At 39.1% G+C, this 19,579-nt stretch overlaps 1 protein-coding gene across 1 annotated transcript in view; it reads left to right on the top strand.

The window, feature by feature from the left end:
- The window catches only part of nxn (nucleoredoxin), an 86,397-nt gene that overhangs the window by 52,891 nt on the left and 13,927 nt on the right, over nucleotides 1-19,579 (top strand). The window contains exons 2-3 of the mRNA XM_067365302.1: nucleotides 9,521-9,638; nucleotides 17,609-17,742. Of these exons, the coding sequence (XP_067221403.1) occupies nucleotides 9,521-9,638; nucleotides 17,609-17,742 (252 nt within the window). The remainder of the gene's footprint in view (nucleotides 1-9,520; nucleotides 9,639-17,608; nucleotides 17,743-19,579) is intronic.

Here is a 19,579-nt window from a genome sequence, read left to right as displayed (position 1 = left end):
GAAATATCAGATAGGAAGAGGTTCGTTTCTGGTCTGCACTGTAAAAAAAATTGTTAAATTTACAGTAGAATTTATGGTGCCCCACATAATTCAGAACTGATTTAATGTAATATACTCGCCTACTTGAACTACTAATCTGCTTTGCACTGATAACCGTAATAATGCGCATGGTCATTTTTATTTTATTATTTTATTTTATTTGTTTTTTTTTTTTTATTTAATTTAGTTTAATTATTATTTTTTATTATTATTATTTTAAAGCAGTTCAGAGATTCGGTGTCCAACAGGCATGCTCTATACCAAAAAAAAAAAAAAAAATGAAAACATGATTCCTTTGTTAGGTAAGATGGTGAGATCCTCAGATCCAGAGAACAATAAAAGAGGATATCTAATCAAATCTAACTTCTAATCTCTAATGATCTAATCTCTCCAATTTAGTTACTAGGTGATAATAATATTTGCAATAGAAGTAGTAGGACCTTTTAGAATCTTAGAGCCCAAGTCGCATGTTTCCACTTATAAAGCTAAAATCAAACCAGAGACTGTTGCTCTGCTTCTATATGGTACACTTTATCAGCTTTATCCTCTAATATAGTGGCCTTTTTGAGGTCACAGTGGCAATAAATCATAGTTGACACGAAATGGCGCAGTTATTGATGCGCCTTTTTCACTGGTTAGCGACTGCTGTGCCTCCAGGGACTCAAGTTAAGTGATCTCTTCATTTTGATGCAGATTATTATTAAGAGGATTAAAGGATGAGAGTCCGCATGTCCGAAGGCATCCTGCCAGAATCTTGACAACTCTTTGGCCTCGATGTATGAATTCCATGAAACCAATATGGTGTCGGCTCAGTCACGGTATCCGCACTGTTCTGTAGAAGCACTCGGGGATGAATTGCGACACTAGCTTTATTGTCTGACGCTGCAGAGCTCCAGTGCTTCCTTTTTAAGTGTTTGCCAAAAACGCCTATGCTAATGTTTTCATTTTCCTTTTGAAGAGCAAGAGCGTTTTCTCTTGACGACAAGCGAGAGCACTGTACATGTGTTCCTATTCTTTCCTGCATTGTATAGCGGGTGTTTTCTGAAACTTGTCCGTGGTGCTGCCACTTGGCACATGCCCCTCGTTCTCCCCCTCTGATGAAAGCAGATCCGCTCGGAGTCAGAGATCTAACGGCGGGAGGTGAATGGGACGATGACTGCGGGAATATCTTCTGCTTGAGCGGGCTCAGCAGGACTGTGCAGGCTGGTGTATGAGTCACGTGCTGTTAAAACCCAGTGACCGGCAGGCGTTTCTTAGTGGAGACTACAGGAGGCCGAGGGCGGAGAGGGATTTTGGTAGCTACAGGAAGTGAAAAACACTTGACAAAGGATTGACACTCTACAGAGAAAAGCTGCACCTCTCCACAGCTTTTACCATCCTGAGAGTCTGCCTCGCAATCACTTTGTAACAAGAATCACTGTGCCAGTTGATGGAGAAAAGCTGCATTTTCATGACATCTTGTGTATGCTTATAAAATACTTGTGATTTTCACACGTCTCTTGTACAGTCTTGGCCAAAAGTATTGGTAGTGACATAAATAAGTTTGCTGCTTCAGTATTTGTGGATTATTTTTTCATGTTTCTATGGAATACTGGAAAACAACGATAAGCATTTCATTTTAAAGACTTTTGTTGGCAAAAACATTCAATATGTGCAAATTGTCAATAGCCACTTTTTCACTGTCAGGCCAGTGCTAAAAAAATGCGGGGCGGGGCAAATAGCCTTGGCCCTCAACCACCGAGGCCAAAATCAAGCTGCAAGTCTAAAATCAGAAAATAGCTAGATTGTGGAGTTGTCAAAAGTACAGACTTACCAAGTCGGTACTGAAATTAAAAAAATGTGACTTTGAGTGCTGTTGAGCAGATTCATAAACACCTCTGATTGGCCATTGTGTTCACGTATTCACATTGTGTTATATAACAGTTATCACTGTAAAGCTGCTTTGACACCATCTGCATTGTAAAAAGCGCTATATAAATAAAGGTGACTTGACTTCACGCGCTCATGTGTCTTCATGCGTGATATGTCTGTAATTGGCTACAATGATCAACGCACAGGAGTGTTTGAAAGCACATGGAAGTGTTTGAATTTGAAAGCGGGAGCATTAGACAGATGCCTAGACGATAGACGCCTACTTTCAAACTCTCCTGTGTGTCTGTGTAAGCACTCGGTGAAGAGCGTCATTGAAGTTTTTTAAGCGTTGATCATTGTAGCCAATCACAGACATATCCAATGTATGTGTCAACACAATGGCCAATCAGAGGTGTTTACGAATCCGCTCAACAGCGCTCAAAGCGTCACATTTTTAAAATTTCATTACTGACTAGGTACCGAAGTCGGTACTTTTGACAACTCTACTAGATTGTAAAATGAACATGACGTTTGATCTTTGCTTAAAGACTTAAAGGTGCCATCAAACGTTTTTTTTACAAGATGTAATATAAGTCTAAGGTGTCCCCTGAATGTGTTTGTGAAGTTTCAGCTCAAAACACCCCATAGATTGTTTTTTTTAATAAATTTTTTTAACTGCCTATTTTGGGGCATAATTAGAAATGCGCCGATTCAAGCCTCCAGAGCTCTCGACTCTATCATTGCATAAACAAAGTTCACACAGCAAATATAACCCTCAAAATGGATCTTTACAAAGTGTTTGTCATTCATGCTGCATGCATACATCAGATCATGTAAGTACAGTATTTATTTAGATGTTTACATTTGATTCTGAATGAGTTTGAGGCTATATGTTCTGTGACTAACGGCTAATGCTACACTGTTGGAGAGATTTATAAAGAATGAAGTTGTTTATGAATTATACAGACTGCAAGTGTTTAATAATGAAAATAGCGACGGCTCTTGTCTCCGTGAATACAGTAATAAACAATAGTAACTTTAACCACATTTAACAGTACATTAGCAACATGCTAACGAAACATTTAGAAAAACAGTTTACAAATATCACTAAAAATATCATGTTATCATGGATCATGTCAGCCATTTTTCACTATTGTTCTTGCTTGCTTACCTAGTCTGATGATTCAGCTGTGCACAGATCCAGACGTTAATACTGGCTACCCTTGTGTAATGCCTTGAATATGGGCTGGCATATGCAAATATTGGGGTCGTACATATTAACGATCCCGACTGTTACGTAACAGTCGGTGTCATGTTGAGATTCGCCTGTTCTTCTGAGGTCTTTTAAACAAATGAGATTTATATAAGAAGGAGGAAACAATGGAGTTTGAGACTAACTGTATGTCATTTCCATGTACTGAACTCTTGTTATTTAACTATGCCAAGGTAAATTTAAATTTTTAATTCTAGGGCACCTTTAAGGCCCAGGTATACTTCATTTTGCATGTTCCACTCTGTCTCGTGCATAGTTGAGCATGTGATCCTTTCAAAGTATACTCCTTTGGCCGTGAGTGCAAAAAAAGATGAGTTCGTATCTAGTGGATATTGTTTTCAAGCACTCAAGTCACTCGCACATGCGCTGTTGTACACTAACCGTCTGCGCGGTATCAAAAATTTTGCTGCACACGGACAGGTTGTGTGGATGTTTGCGGATCCTCCAGATGACGAAAATGACATAATACGGATGGTGTGCAGATGGCCGAAGTATACCTTGGGCTTTAAGACTTCAGCATCTATATTTGACCAATGATTTACGATAAAAAAGTGTTAGTGACAGTTATTTATTTATTTGTGTCAGGACAACCATGCTGAGTCAAACCATATTTATCATTATTTCACAAAAAGAGAACACATACTTATTCAGTCGTCATTTATAGGAATGCACAAAACATCTTCATTTAGACTTTTAAGTCCAAAGGATTACACATTTAGAAAAATATTGATAAAATATAATGTTGTCAATTTTCTTTAGAAAGAATGAGCATTAATTTTCTACAAAATTATGTGATCTGAGGAGGTTTGAGTGATCTCTCCCATCTCACTATACTGTTATCCCTTCAGCCAGAGCAACAGAGGGAGCTCTTGAGCAGAAAACAGGAGTTATGAGTTATATGAGTTAACCGAAGTATGTGTAATTTTTGACATTCTCAACAAAGGCACAGGGAAGACACAAATGAAACATTAAACCAAATAAATACACAATAATAATCACATATGATTTATCTTCTTGAAGTTCCTCAAGCAATTTGTATATGTATTTTTTCATGATCATGTATTTTTAATATGGCAATGGTTAGCATAAGATAAGTAGCCTTTAGCATCGCATGCAATTTCTGCCTCATATGGTGATCGGTATCTTCATCGGATTGTAATCGATGCGATGAAGATTCTGATATATATATATATATATATTTATACATTTCATTCTAATATAAACAATTTTATTTATAATTTTTTTGTTTTGTATTGTCATATTTCACCAACAAATAAAATATGCTTTAAAAAAGGACAATTAAAATGTTATGCCTCATTACATTATTCTTATGACAATTCAGTTAAATTCAGTACAAATGTACTTTTTATGTAAAATTATATATATATATATGTATATATATATCATTAAAAACATTTTTTTCATTACCATAATCATTTTTTTAACGAATAGGCTAATGGGGATGAGCTTTGTTGACATAATTATTTCACTATGCAATATAATAAGCTAAATCTTCTTTAATATACCATTATTTCTGTCTTTCCAACCATTTTCTCTCACTTTCTCCATGAAGAGAGTCTTCTTTCATTACTACTCAAGCATGTTTGATCCATTTGTGGTTGAACAAATGGCCTGAGCTCGGCCCGTGTGTTTGAGTGAATGTAATGTGTAGTTAATGTCCACTGTGGTTGTTAAATGGTCACAGCAGGGAATATTGGCACATTGAGGCCTTGCTCTGAGTAAATCAGAGAAACAACATGAGCGGCTATAGACTAAGGTTATTAATGGCGGCTGTCACTGATGTTTGTTGATTTTGCCAATGGCACGTCTCTGAGGCCATTATTGTTACTGGTGTGAAATGAAATCTCCTGTATTTCATCATGCGTGTTCAGCAAAGTTTTCAGAATCAGAGCTTGGAGCTTTCTAAATGAGTGTGCAGCCCTCCAGAGAGTCTGTGTAAATGTTGCCATTACATAGAAATGAAAAAATTAATAATAAGGGCCTTTAAAAGAAAGCCCACACTTTGAAAATATGCAGACTAGCTCAGGGTATTAAATGAGGGAATTGTGTTCCTCTACAGCCTGTCATCACAATGTCATAAGAACAGTCACATAGTTTTTTCTGCATCACTTGCAATGGAAGGTTGAATTGCACCGTTGCAAAATAAAAGGAAATTGAAAGCAATTTGTCATAAATCATAATTATTTTGAGAAGCCTTTACTGGTATGGGCAATGGTGACTGATGAATGCAGGTGATGCAGACGCCATGATTACCGACCATCATCCCCTGCAGGATTATGCTAATCGGGTGAATAGTGATACTCTCTAGCATGATGATCTCAATTGTGGTGTGATTTGCCAGTCTATGCAGCTCTGAAACGCTGAAACAGAACCAAATGCTGTCTATAGACGTGGAAATGCCTTAAGTCGTCATTTGTATGCGAGAGCTGAATGCTATGGGTTTCTTTGCTCTTTTTCAGTCTTTTTTTGTGTTATCATGCTGCTGTGTGTAGGTGGTTCTGTGATATTTTGTGCATATGAATGTGCAAGTGAGCTGCAGTATGGCAATATGGAAATGTTACTGTAGATTTTTACATTGCTTCAATGTAATGCCTACTACAGTAATACAGTAACAAGCATATTTAGTGTACGTATCCGTTACAAATAACTGTTCCTGGTCTGGTATTATTAAAGGGTAAAATGAAAATTCTGTCATCATTTACTCTCCCTCATGTCGTTCCAAAGCCGTAAGACTTTCGCTCATCTTCAAAACACAAATGAAGATCTTTCTGAGAGCTTTTTAACAGCTATGCAACCGACACTTTGACTCTTTTAAAAAGTTCATAAAGAGATTGTGAAACTCATCCATAATATTTAAGTGGTTTAGTCCAAATTTTCTGAAGAGACTCGATCACTTTATATGATCGAGATTGAATTTAGACTTTTATTCTCATATAAATATTGATCAGCGAACATAAACAGAAACTCAATCGAATCTGTGTGATGTGCAAGAACAAACCTCATTGGTTCTTGTGGAAGCTCAAACATGCTGCGTAACACGAGAATGAACCTCACTGGTTCTCACACATCAAGCAAACATGCTTGAGCTTCCATTTACCACAACTGATGTGATGAATGTTTATATGTGAATAAACGCCTAAATTAAATCTGTTCATCATATAAAGTGATCAAATCTCTTCAGAAAATTTGTACTAGACTGCTCAATTCATATGGATTACTTTTACGATCTCTTTATAAACTTTTTGAAGCCTCAAAATGGTAGTTGCGTAGCTGTCAATGGAGGGACAGAAATCTCTCAGATTTCATCAAAACGATCATCATTTGTGTTAGGAAGATGAACGAAAGTCTTATGGGTTTGGAACGGCATGAGGGTGAGTAATTAATGACAGAATTTTCCTTTTTTTTTTTAACTATCCGTTTAATAATTGCCATCTTTTCTGACAAAAAATCTTCGCTAAACAGCAGGCGTCATGATTTATTCAGCTTTAATTTAACTCTTAAAAAGTGTCTTACTCACGGATCTTTTTCAGTTAAATTTGATTCGGACATGGGCATCGGCCAAAAGTGATGTAGGATGAATTTTCCATCAGTTTTATCCACGCATCATTTTATCTCATACTTGGTTATATATATTTTTGCACTGTAGATATGCATTTCAAAAATTGCTTGTTTCCACCCCTAATACTAAAAGGACATGCTTATCTGCTTGTTTCTTAAAGAAACTCTTTGACCTCTAAAACATGTCAGCATTCATCACTGTCCATGTCCTTCCTTAATTGGCCGTTTTCATCAGGTTCAGGCCGTGAGTGTTTTTTAGCCTCGCTGAACTGATGGGCAGCCGTTGACGTGTCTAATCATGGAGCCGTCTTTCATTTCATATTACCTGTCTCCTTCATCCTGTCACTCACACAGCTGTCTCACAGCCTGCGGGCGAGCTTTGTTCTCTCACGGCCTCTCTCTCGACTCACTGTAGATCTGAGTCCAAACACACAGCTGTGTCAGATTCACAGGTGTGTGTAAGGTAAGCAGCAGTGTTGATACTTGAGGCCGTCACAGTTTGTGCCCTTTAACCTCACTTATTTGCAGCTTAGGCCGCTTGCGCTTCAGGCCGGAGTGAGAAGTTTGGGTGCAGACAGGCCAATGATTGAGTGAGCAACTTGACTGTTGACAATGGCAGCGCTGCAGGTTTGTTTTGGAGCTGTTCTCTGGATACAATCCTTCAGGCTTAGAGAAACAGAGTAACACTCTTTTACTGCATCTTCACATCTAAACTCTCCTCCGGTGAAAACATTTCATCAGCTATGCATCAAAGAGTTTGATCACACAGAGCATTTGAACCTCCACTCTTTTATTCAGCCACATTTAACATCTGACTTTTTAACTGAAACTACAATACGACTTGAAGTGTCTGCCCTGTATTATTTACAATATTAGCAGAATATGTTAGCGAATGGACATTAAAATGAAATATACCCAAATTAAGCTGGATAAATGATATAGAATCAAACTGACATGTAACCTGTGAATCAAAATTGCATCAAAACAAATCTGTATCTATATTGATTTTTAGCAGTAACTCAGTACTAGTGCTGCAACTTTTATCAATTCAATACGATTATTATTTAAAATGGTCCTATTATGCCCCTTTTACAAGATGTAATATAAGTCCTCGGTGTCCCCAGAATGTATCTGTGAAGTTTCAGCTCAAAATACGCCACAAATAATTTATTATAGCTTGTCAAATTTGCCCCTGTTTGGGTGTGAGCAAAAACACTTAGTTTTTTGTGTGTGTACCATTAAATGCAAATGAGCTGCTGCTCTAAACTCCCTGTCCTAAAGAGGGCGGAGCTTTAACAGCTCACGCTTTGGTTTCTCAACAAAAACAAAGCTGGAGGATCTCACGCAGCCAAAATGACGATTGTCAGTAACAGTGTTCAGCTTTACATTGTTCAAACCGGAGTCGGACACTGATGGAGACACTCAGGAAGAAGTTACAACTCATTGTCTAGCATGTGCTGTCTTGTTAATATTTTGTGCAAATCCAGCGTTGAATTGACCCTCGTTTATGAAGCAGTCCAGCGTAAAAATGACGGCATGTCAACAACTACTACAACAACTCTTCCTCTTCTCTGAAGCAGACCAGCATGGCCTCACCCCCTTTGTTGCGTGTTCCCGGAGGCAGGGTTTATGTAAATTTTAGGGTTTGTGATGTCACAACCCGGGAAGAAGCTTTTTGTAGCCCCTACCAGCCGTTTGTTGTAGTCCTTCTGTAAAATAAAACATCTCCTTTTGCACTGAACATTAAGCGTCGTAACTTTGCAGATGTTGTTTATGCTCAAACAACAACATTACACACTAACTAAAGTTAAAAAAGTGAAACCGTAATCAACCACCCCTTTAAAATGTCAATTACTGTACAGTTAGTCATGGCCCTACTTATAAAGCCACTTTGGAATTTAATAGAATTTAGAATTTGTAAGACTTTAGAATTTGTAGGACACTAATAGAATTTAGAATTTGTAGGACTTATTTGGGGGCTTTTCTCAGCAAAAATGATTTTAATTCAATAATTTTTTTTAGCATATCATGTAGTTAATTTAAAAATGTTATCAACTGATGGCTCCCGTCTGCATGTGTGTGTGTGTGTAGTGTTTTGATAAATCATTTATGTTCGTAGCTCCTGTTTCATGCGCTACATGTTTCGCATCAGTCCACTGCAGTTACTGTAGTTTCCTTTCATAGCCGTCTTTCATCCATTAGACCTTCGCACGTCCATGTCCTGAATAATTTACCAGGTTTCTTCTCACCGGCAAAAGGATGAAGACGGCGGCGGCGCCCACAGCCATGAAACTACACAGGCAAACGTCTCTGTCGAGCAAGGTTTAATCGCAGGGTTTTTAGTCTGTGTGCCACGGTTTGAGTGAGACTACAGAAAGATAAAGCGCTCCCCTCGAATTTCCTCAGATGCCAGTCTCTTTAAAGTTGAATCAGCCTGTAGATGTTTGATTCTGGCCCTCAGCTAATTCTTTGCCGGCTCGCCTCAGCTGCGGATAACACTTAATTCAACTCGCCACATTTCTGAGTCTCTTTATACTTCAGAGCGAGAGGAAGACGTTTTATAGCCTTTTTTTAAACCTCACGTGGAAAGATGGGAAAGCAATGATTGTATCTCTAATGGTTTAAAAAGGCAAAAAAGAGGAATGAGCCAAGATAAATCATGCTCTCGCTTTCTAACATACACATTCCCACTCCTCATTCTTTCAGTCAAATTCCTTTTGAAAATCTTTTGATTCCCAGTCCCTCATCTCAGTCAATGTCTGTCTTTTCTTTTTATAGATGAAACTATGGAACAAGTACAAGGTGACCAGTATTCCCTCTCTGGTGTTCATCGATGCTGCCACGGGGAAGGTGGTGTGTCGGAACGGCTTGCTCGTAGTGAGAGATGATCCAAAAGGTGAGTTCCAGGGTTCAGTTTTTCACCCACTTGTGCTCTAAAGTGTTTAAAGGGAAACAATAAAGTTATTTTGTTTATTATTAATGTAATGGAGTCCAGTTAGTAAAGAGGTAAACCTTACTCCCCTGGCCTCAAGAGTCACACTAGAGGCTACGGTCTTTAGCGTCCTTGTTAGGCCTCCCAATTGTGTGATGCTGGTTCGAATCCCGCTCAGAGTGGGACCAGTCACATTAACACATCCTCTTGTTGTTCCAAACACTCATATTGTTTTTTTTTCTGTTAAACACTAAAGGAGAACTATTTGAAGAATCTCCACAAAAACACTAAAAATGCAGCATAAAAGTTGTCCATACAATCAAGTGCACTTCAGTTTTGACACAAAGTATACTTCAATCTGATAGCATGTGTGTACACAGGCGCTCAACACATTTGCACTAGAACGTTTCATCCTTTTCCAGAGTCTGCTCTATTTCTCTCTAGAAGTTATGATCAATAAAAACATGAGTTGTGAGTATCTCTAGAACTTTCTCTAGAAACTGATCCCTAGAACTTTTTTAAAAAGATGTAATCTTTGTAAGTCTAAGGTGTCCCCTGAATGTGTCTGTGAAGTTTCAGCTCAAAATACCCCATAGATTTTTTTTAATTCCTTTTTTTAACTGCCTATTTTGGGGCATCGTTATAAATGAGCCGATTCAGGGCTACTGGCCCTTTAATTCTCGTGCTCCACACCCACGGAGCTCGCGCTTGCCTTGAACAGTACATAAACAAAGTTTACACAGCTAATATAACCCTCAAATGGATCTTTACAAAGTGTTCGTCATGCATGCGTCGGATTATGTGAGTATTGTATAATGTTATATTGTTTACATTGATTCTGAATGAATTTGAAGCTGTGATCCGTGGCTAACGGCTAATGCTACACTGTTGGAGAGATTTATAAAGAATTATGGTGTGTTTGTGAATTATACAGACTGCAAGTGTTTAAAAATGTCTTTGTGAATACAGTTAGAAACGATGGTAACTTTAAGCACATTTAACAGTACATTAGCAACATGCTAACGAAACATTTAGAAAGACAATTTACAAATATCACTAAAAATACATACTAAAAAATCACTGTTCTTCGGAGGTCTTCTAAACAAATGAGATTTATACAAGGAGGAAACAATGGTGTTTGAGACGCACTGTATGTCATTTCCATGTACTGAACACTTGTTATTTGACTATGCCAAGATAAATTCAATTTTTCATTCGAGAGCACCTTTAAAGCCCACGCATAAGCACTTGTCGACACAGGCATCTGTGTTGTTTTGTCTTTTCTATTTCTATTTTTATTCCATTTATTACTTTTTGGGGAAGTCGTGGCCTAATGGTTAGAGAGTCAGACTGGTAACCCGAAGGTTGTGGGTTCAATTCTCAATACCGGCAGGAAGTGACTACCCTTGAGCAAGGCGCCTAACCCCCAATCACTCCCCGGGCGCCACAGCAAAAAATTACTGCTCACTGTTTCGGGTGTGCGTCCACATTGTTGCTGTGTATGTGTGTTTACTACTCACTACTCCTAATGTGAGTGCACTAACGTGGATGGGTTAAATGCACAGGACGTCACTTTCACTTATTTTTTTGACTTTTTTTTTTTTCACTTTCACTTATTCTTTGAGCTGAGTTAAGCCCAAAATATACAAGTTTTGACTCGAACACTTGTATGCGCACAGCCAAACGTGTAGCCTTTAAAACACAGGCATCGACACATGCACACTAGAAAGATTATTCTGTCCAGTTTCTGCGCTATGCTTCTCCACAAGTTATGAATAATAAAAATGTATTTGTACTTATTTAAACTCATTAAAGAGTTGCACAAATCTAAATCCCCCTCATGTAAGCACTCGTCAATATGGGCATATTTTGTTGTTGCTTCTCCAGTAGTTTGTTGTTGTTGTTGTTGTTCTGTCTCTTCCATTTCTTTTTCGACTGAAACAACGGGCCGGGTCAGAAAAATCTTACTGTGTGCGTACTATGAGGATAATTAAATGTTCGCCATGCGCACTGTACTAGATCAGTAAATGAATGATTAAAAGGAGAGTTCAGTTCATTTCAGTAAATACGAATTTGAGTGATTTTATTTATGAATCAGAGTTCACTACATGAACAACATTACTACATGGTGCAAACAACCTGTGTGTGGATTCTACAAAATTACTACTTTTGTGTTCCACAAAAAAGGAAAGATACAGGTTTGAAACAAAGAAATTAGGGTTTGTAAATGATTTATTTGCTGTCCCTTTTACTTGACTTTCACATGCTCAGGAACTCAGACTTGCATACCTGAATTGGCTCCACGGTACATGGTTGTCCTTGGTTGCTCTTTACCCGTCTGTATGGTAACTGTGTTTGAAGAGCTCCATGCATTTGATAGCCCTCGGCTCACTTGAGTGGTGTCATCTCCAACTCCAGACAAATAAATGCCTTTTTTTTTTTTTCACATGCAGAGGGGAAAGGCAGAGAGCCACTGTATTTGCATAAAAACATTCATGCAGTGGAATTTGTCAGGTGATCAACATGACAGATTCACCTCCTCAGCTTAATGAGCCTCAGCTCCAACAGTTACCAGCAGTAAGAGTGAAAAATGAACTCGGTGATTCATGAAGCACAGTGCCATTCTGAAACACTGGTGTGCAGGATTGATGACTCTGCTTTTGTGATGACATAGCCAAGAGCTTTTGTGTGAAAGCATGTACGATATCCGGTGTGTTTGTATGGTGTGTGTGTGTGTGAACGTGCACAGTAGTCAGTACTGGAGCAGGTTCAAGACCCCAGCGACAGCCCTGCGCTTTTGTTCTTTCTGGCTAATGAAGCCTGTAACAAAGAATAAAGACACTTCGCTATTGAATGTAACACAGTTCGTAAATGTGGGAAGAAGGAGGCGGGAACCGGCGAACATTCCACAAAACTTTAATATAAAATAAACAAAGAACAAAACGAAAGTAATGCCGGCAGACCCTCGCGGACGTCTACCGGCCACACAAACATAATAAAACATAAAATAATATCCAGGCCTGGTCCTCTCTCGTCCTTCATTGTAGTCGCTCCTCCTTTTATGCCTCCGGAGCTCCTCCGTGAGAGACTCGCGTCACCGGCCTCGCGCCGTTCCCTCACGGCTCTCGCCCGCCCTGCTCGTCACATACCCCCAACGCCCCTCGCAGGCCGGGGGGTACTCCCGAGACTGCGCTTACTCCCCCCGGGGCCTGTCTCGGCGGCCGCAGCACCTAGGGGTAAGGACAGACGAGACGAGAGAAAGGAGACGGAAGCAAGGGGAGCGACAGGACGAGAGAGGGGAGAGAGGAAAAAGAAAGAGAAAAAAAAATTTTTGGTCCGGTTCCCCGACACACTGCCGCTCGGTCCTCAGCCTGCCAAGAGGCTCTTCCTCGCGGTGCCACATGCGATGGCACCGGACGCTTGGTGGACGGCCCGATCCTCGACCGCCTCTTGGCGGCCGGCGATGGCTCCTCCGGCTGAGGGCAGCCGGCACCGAGTCCCCGGTCCCCTGCTCCTCCCCTTCATGGCGGACGGCAGCAGGCTTCCACCCACGGCGGACGGCGGCGACTCCTCAGCTCCCTCCAGGACGGCAGCCACCCCAACTCTTCCCAGGAGCACGGCATCCGGGTCTCCGTCCCACCTTTCACTAGGCTCCAGTACCACCGCCTCGGGCAGCCTCTCGCGGTCTTCACTCCCACGCTGCCCAAACTCCGCAGCACCGCGATCCCCCTCAGCAGCGAGGGCTCTCCGACAGCATGTCCCTCCTTCCTCCCGGGTTTCGGCACCAATGTAACACAGTTCGTAAATGTGGGAAGGAGGAGGCGGGAACCGGCGAACATTCCACAAAACTTTAATATAAAATAAACAAAGAACAAAACGAAAGTAATGCCGGCAGACCCTTGCGGACGTCTGCCGGCCACACAAACATAATAAAACATAAAATAATATCCAGGCCTGGTCCTCTCTCGTCCTTCATTGTAGTCGCTCCTCCTTTTATGCCTCCGGAGCTCCTCCGTGAGAGACTCGAGGCCGGCACGCCTCGCAGGTGACGCTCATTATCACTCGCGTCACCGGCCTCGCGCCGTTCCCTCACGGCTCACGCCCGCCCTGCTCGTCACATTGATATTTCACTGTTTGGTCCAAAATGTAGGGTGTATTATAGTGGCCATGTTTGTTAAAGGGATAATTCTTTCTTCTGTTAAACACACAAAAGAAGATATTTTGAAGAATGTCGGTAACCAAACAGTTGATGGACCCCATTGACTTCCATAGTATTTTTTTCTATACTGTGGAAGTCAATGGGGTCCATCAACTGTTTGGTTACTGACATTCTTCAAAATATCTTCTTTTGTGTGTGTGAGTGTGTATGTGTGTGTGTTCGGCAGAGAGAATTTTAATTTTTGGGTGAATTATCTCTTTAAAGGGGACCTATAATGCCCCATTTTACAAGATGTAAAATAAGTCTCTGATGTCCCCAGAGTGTGTATGTGAAGTTTTAGCTTAAGGGATAGTTCACCCAAAAATGAAAATTTGATGTTTATCTGCTTACCCCCAGCACATCCAAGATGTAGGTGACTTTTTTCTTCAGTAGAACACAAATGATGATTTTTAACTCCAACTGTTGCGGTCTGTTAGCCAAATAATGCGAGTGGATGGGAACTTCTACTATAAGAGTAAATAAAACTTGCATAGACAAGTCCAAATTAAACCCTGCGGCTCGTAACGACACATTGATGTCCTAAGACACGAAACGATCGGTTTGTGCGAGAAAACTAACAATATTTATATAATTTTTTACCTCTAAAACACCACTATGTCCAACTGCGTTCAGCACTCGTTACTAAGGTCTGATCGTGCTCTGACAGCAGCAGTGATGTCTAGCACTCATTGAAGTATATGCGCGAGACATCACTGCCATTGTCAGAGCGCGATCAGACCTCACTAAGCGAATGCTGAATGCAGTTGGACATAGTGGTGTATTAGAGTTCAAAAATGATATAAATACTGTTCGGTTTCTTACACAAACCGATCATAAGACGGCAACGGTTGGAGTTAAAAATCATAATTTGGGTTCTACTGAAGAAAGTCACCTACATTTTGGATGCACTGGGGGTAAGCAGATAAACATAAAATTTTCATTTTTTGGGTGAACTATCCCTTTAAAATACCCCACAGATAATTTTTTATAGCATGTTAAAATTGCCACTTTTTGGGGCTGAGCAAAAACGCGACATTTCAGTGTGTGCCCTTTAAATGCAAATGAGCTGCTGCGCTCGGCCTATAGCCGCGCTCACACTAGACTTTGAACGTTCAAAATTTCTTCGGATGCTGTAACGGTCGTGATTTGACGTCACGGTCTACAGCATCTTTTTTATAAACATGAATTCAACACACAACTTAAAGTAATACATCCAAATGTAAAAATACATAACCTACTCGACTTTACTGCAAAAATACAATTCTTTTAATTCAGCCATGCCGTGACGAATCGATCTTCTACTGGTCGCACATCTTCACGTGATGCGAAATCACAGGTCAGAGTTCACCAAACGTAAACTTTGGAACGGAGCGAAATGCAAAATTTTTCGCACAATCTTGCATTTCCGGTCTGATGCATTCGCATGCGTTTGAATGGACGTCAATGAAACAAAAAGTGCAGTGAGTAAGAGGGCAGAGCTTCAAGACCTCGTTCTCCGGTGTCAGGAGTCAGTCAGGACACACTATAATGTCAGAAACTGATAATACATGCTGCATGGAGATAGAACAGGTATAGTTTAGTTCAATTACGGTTATAACTTATATTGTCGTCTTGTTTTTATCCACTATATTAGCACAAGCCTGTTTACCGATAACGTTTATTGTACTTCACACAAAATATGAAGCGTCTGTTTTCACTCTAGAAAATCACTGTAAGAGCTTAATAAAACGCAAACACAGTACATTAAAATATTATCCATAAACTTTCTCTCCCTTGCATTATCATCAACATACACAGTGAAGTACACAGAAACACTCGTTACAACTAACAGTAAACAAATATATAAAGACCTTATCCCTTTTCGGGTGGTGCTTAATAAACTGGTAAACTTTATGTCCGTAAATCAACTCCGATGAACTGTAATAAAGTGCTCTCACCTTCATTACTGCCATATACTGCAGACATAAACAAATTTCGGTAGAGCTGAGGGAGCATTTTCTTCTAAAACAAAATGACTCCACCTCATCTTCAGCGACTCAGATTTAGGGAATAAATGGAGAGAGCTATGTGGATTAATCCATCCAGCTACAGAACACCTGAAACGCTTGAGAGACATTTTCGGCAGTGCAGCAATGGCGGACTGAGAACCGCTCTGTACAAGTTCACAACAAGTTCAATGTTAAAATGGTAGTGTCTGTAAACATTCCTGGAGGGGGCCTGTGGCTAATGTGGCGTCACACTGCCAGGGATCTGGATTGTTCTGAGACTGCTTTTGATTTATGGGGATTAAAAAAAAACACATTTATGTCTAAACTATACAAAAGTGAATTTTGCATAATAGGTCCCCTTTAAGCTCCAAAAATGGCACAAAAACATAAAAAAGCAACATAATTCCATAGGATAGATTTGTATAACTGATAGATCAATATTTTAGTCATAATTCACTGACAAACATCCCTGCTGGTGAACTGTCAACTTGAGAACCACTGAAAGTGAGTGGAAGTTGAGAACCGGATCAGTAATGGAATAATTCACTGGTTTTGATCATTCTGATCTGAATTCAGATCATTCTGGTTCTTTTCAGGTTTTGTTTGCAAATAAGACATTAATATGTCTGAGGACATTTTGTTTGCTTTTGACAGTTCCAGGGCTTTTGTGAAAGTTAAAGATTATACTCATTTATAACTACAGATTTAAAACTATAGATTATACTGCATTTTTGTATCCCCGTCCAGACAGTTGGAACAACAGAGGACAGTTATTGTAAGAGTAGGTTTATCACTGAAAATTGTATGGTACTGTGTCTAAACCTTAAACAGAGTTATGGTAAAAATGGAACACTATGGCAACAGCTTTCTTACCTATGCAACAGCGTTTTGATTTGGGGGGGCTGGGCGTAACTGACAGAACGGCAGTTTTTCCCCTACGTTTGGCTAAAATACTGTCCGTGGTCATCAGTTTGAAATATTGACTACAAACACAGGTTTTTCAAATTTTCCGTCGTGGTATTCTCTCCGTATTTCTGATTATTTGTGGCCTTTAGCCGCTGCCTACAAAACACTGGATCCTTCACTGGAAAATGAAAGTAACTCACTCCTGCTCAACGTTTACTCTTTGAATTCTTGCACCGAGAAACAATACAAGTCGACACCATTATGACTATAAGTTTGCTAAGAAGTATTTCCTACTAAAGCAAGGTGGCATTTGACTCTGGTAAGCGTAATCTATAGCAGACTGATGGGAGTGGCCTTGGACGGCAACATGCCCAGTGCATTATGGGTGTTGAAGTTTTCCTACATATTTGGAAAAAGCAAAGACAAGAGCCTTTTTTCCTCTGTTTTCTGTAGTCAGGTAGCAGTGATTTCAAAATGTTCACCTTTCTACTGTATAGGCAGCCTTTTTTTATTGAGAGCCCATTTTGCCGTCGGTGAAGTATCCCTTTCAATTTCAATTTTTAGTTGAGGTAAACTAAATAAATGCCATTTTTAAATAGCTATGTAATATTTAAAAAAAAAAAAGAAAAACTGGTGGACTTTCACATTAAGACCTAATATTTCCTTCTGCTCCCATTCGGATCTGTAGCAGCGTTTGATTTCCATGTGCTATCAGGATCCAGAGGAGAGGCTCATGTGTATTATAAATATATGAATGACATATGCATGTGCTGTGCTGGCAGTGAAAGGAGGATTGTGTGACAGTAATCAGAGTCCTGCTCTTCTCCGCTCCCGTCCTGCAGGCCTGGAGTTCCCCTGGGGGCCGAAGCCCTTTGCGGAGGTGGTGGCTGGGCCCTTACTAAGGAACAACCGGCAGACTGCAGATAGCGGTGCCCTGGAGGGGTCCTTCGTGGGGGTTTACTTCTCTGCACACTGGGTGAGTTCTTTTTGTGTTAGTTTTTCTAACATACCTGTACTTTGGAGACAAAGTTAAGGTTTAATTTTATTTCAGCTAGTTGCCAAGGCAACATTTCTCATTTTAATTTAGTTTAAGTTGATTTTATTAAAATAATTAAAACTAAAACTCATATAAAAAGGTATAAAAACCATAAAAAAACGTTAAAAAAAATATTAAAAATGACAGCTTTAATAAATGACAAAATTAATATAACTATAACTAAAATGAAAATGGAATATATAAAAATAAAAACTAATGAAAAATATTAATAAAAAGTATAATATCTCTAAAATAACACAAAAAATAAATAAATAAAAAATAAACAAAAAATGACTTGCGGCTCAGTGAGGGAGTCAATAATGGCTCTGAATGATTTGGTGATTGAGTCTAATTCAAGTCTGTCTTAAAGGGATAGCTCACCCAAAAATGAAAATGTTGTCATCATTTACTCACCCTCAAGTTGTTCCAAACCTGTATGAGTTTTGTTCTTCTGTTGAACACAAAAGAAGATCTTTTGAAGAATGTTGGTAACCAAACTTGACTTCCATAGTAGGGGGAAAAAATACTATGAAAGTCAATGGCTACCATCAACTGTTTGGTTACCAACATTCTTCAAAATATCTTTTGTGTTCAACAGAAGAATAAAACTCATACAGGTTTGGAACAACTTGAGGGTGAGTAAATGATGACAATATTTTAATTTTTGGGTGAACTATACCTTTAACTCATGTGTAAATTTGAGGTAGTTTAATGAATCTTTTTGATTGAGTCTTTTAAAAGAACCAGTTCATAAGAGTCATTTTTCTCATGAATCCATGAATTGGATATCAAAGCTCAGTGGTGTTACTGTTCCTCTTGGGTTTCCCATCATATGAAACCTTTTCCACAGACACCCTGTTATTTCCCACTGTAAAAAAAAAAATCACTCTGTACACTCAGGCCAGTATGTGACGCACTCATTCGCGTTCATGGTGGAGCGGTTTCTTAACTGACAGCGTTTCTCGACTCTTCTGCAAACACGAGCACTGCTAGTGCCAGTCCACAGGGCAGCCGCCACAGTAGCGGGAGCTTGTTTTTCCAGTCCCCCCTTTTTCAAACCCAGACAAATTGTGAAGATGAGCCACAAAACCAGGCTATATATTTCAGTTTATTATTCCAACACCACATTCCTCGCTCCTAACCAGCGTAAAGTGAACCTCTATTAAAGTGACTTTTATAAGACTAAGTGCCTGGACATATTGTTGCCGTCGATTATACTAATGCCACTTTTTCCCTCCATTTGAAAACGACCTCAGTTGACCTCAAGAAAACTCAAGGAAGCTTTGTGACTCTGTATCTGTAAAGAAACACAGAGACAGATATATACATATATATATATATATATATACACACATATAATATAATATAATATAATATAATATATGTGTGTGTATATATATATTATTATTATTGAAAAATAAGAGGACCCTGACTGATATTCAGCTGTATATTATATATATATATGTATATATATATATATATATATATATATATATATATATATATATATATATATATATATAATATACAGCTGAATATCAGTCAGGGTCCTCTTATTTTTCAATAATAATAATCTAATAAATATTAATAATTTCAAAAAATAATATTTTATTTTAGATGGCCAGGGAAAATAAAAGAGCTGCAATATAATATACTGTACAATTTACCAAAAAGTTTGTCGAATGTGCATCAAATCATCCATTTCCAGTTAGACATAGGTTTATTTTATGGGGTGGATTTTTAGTTTTAGTTTTCTACAGATTGAAATTGTTGATTA

The sequence above is a fragment of the Chanodichthys erythropterus genome, chromosome 17, assembly GCF_024489055.1.
Source record: "Chanodichthys erythropterus isolate Z2021 chromosome 17, ASM2448905v1, whole genome shotgun sequence".
Classification (NCBI taxonomy): Eukaryota; Metazoa; Chordata; class Actinopteri; order Cypriniformes; family Xenocyprididae; genus Chanodichthys; species Chanodichthys erythropterus.
Note: the sequence above shows the minus strand (reverse complement) of the source record. Positions and strands in the feature narration are given on the sequence as shown.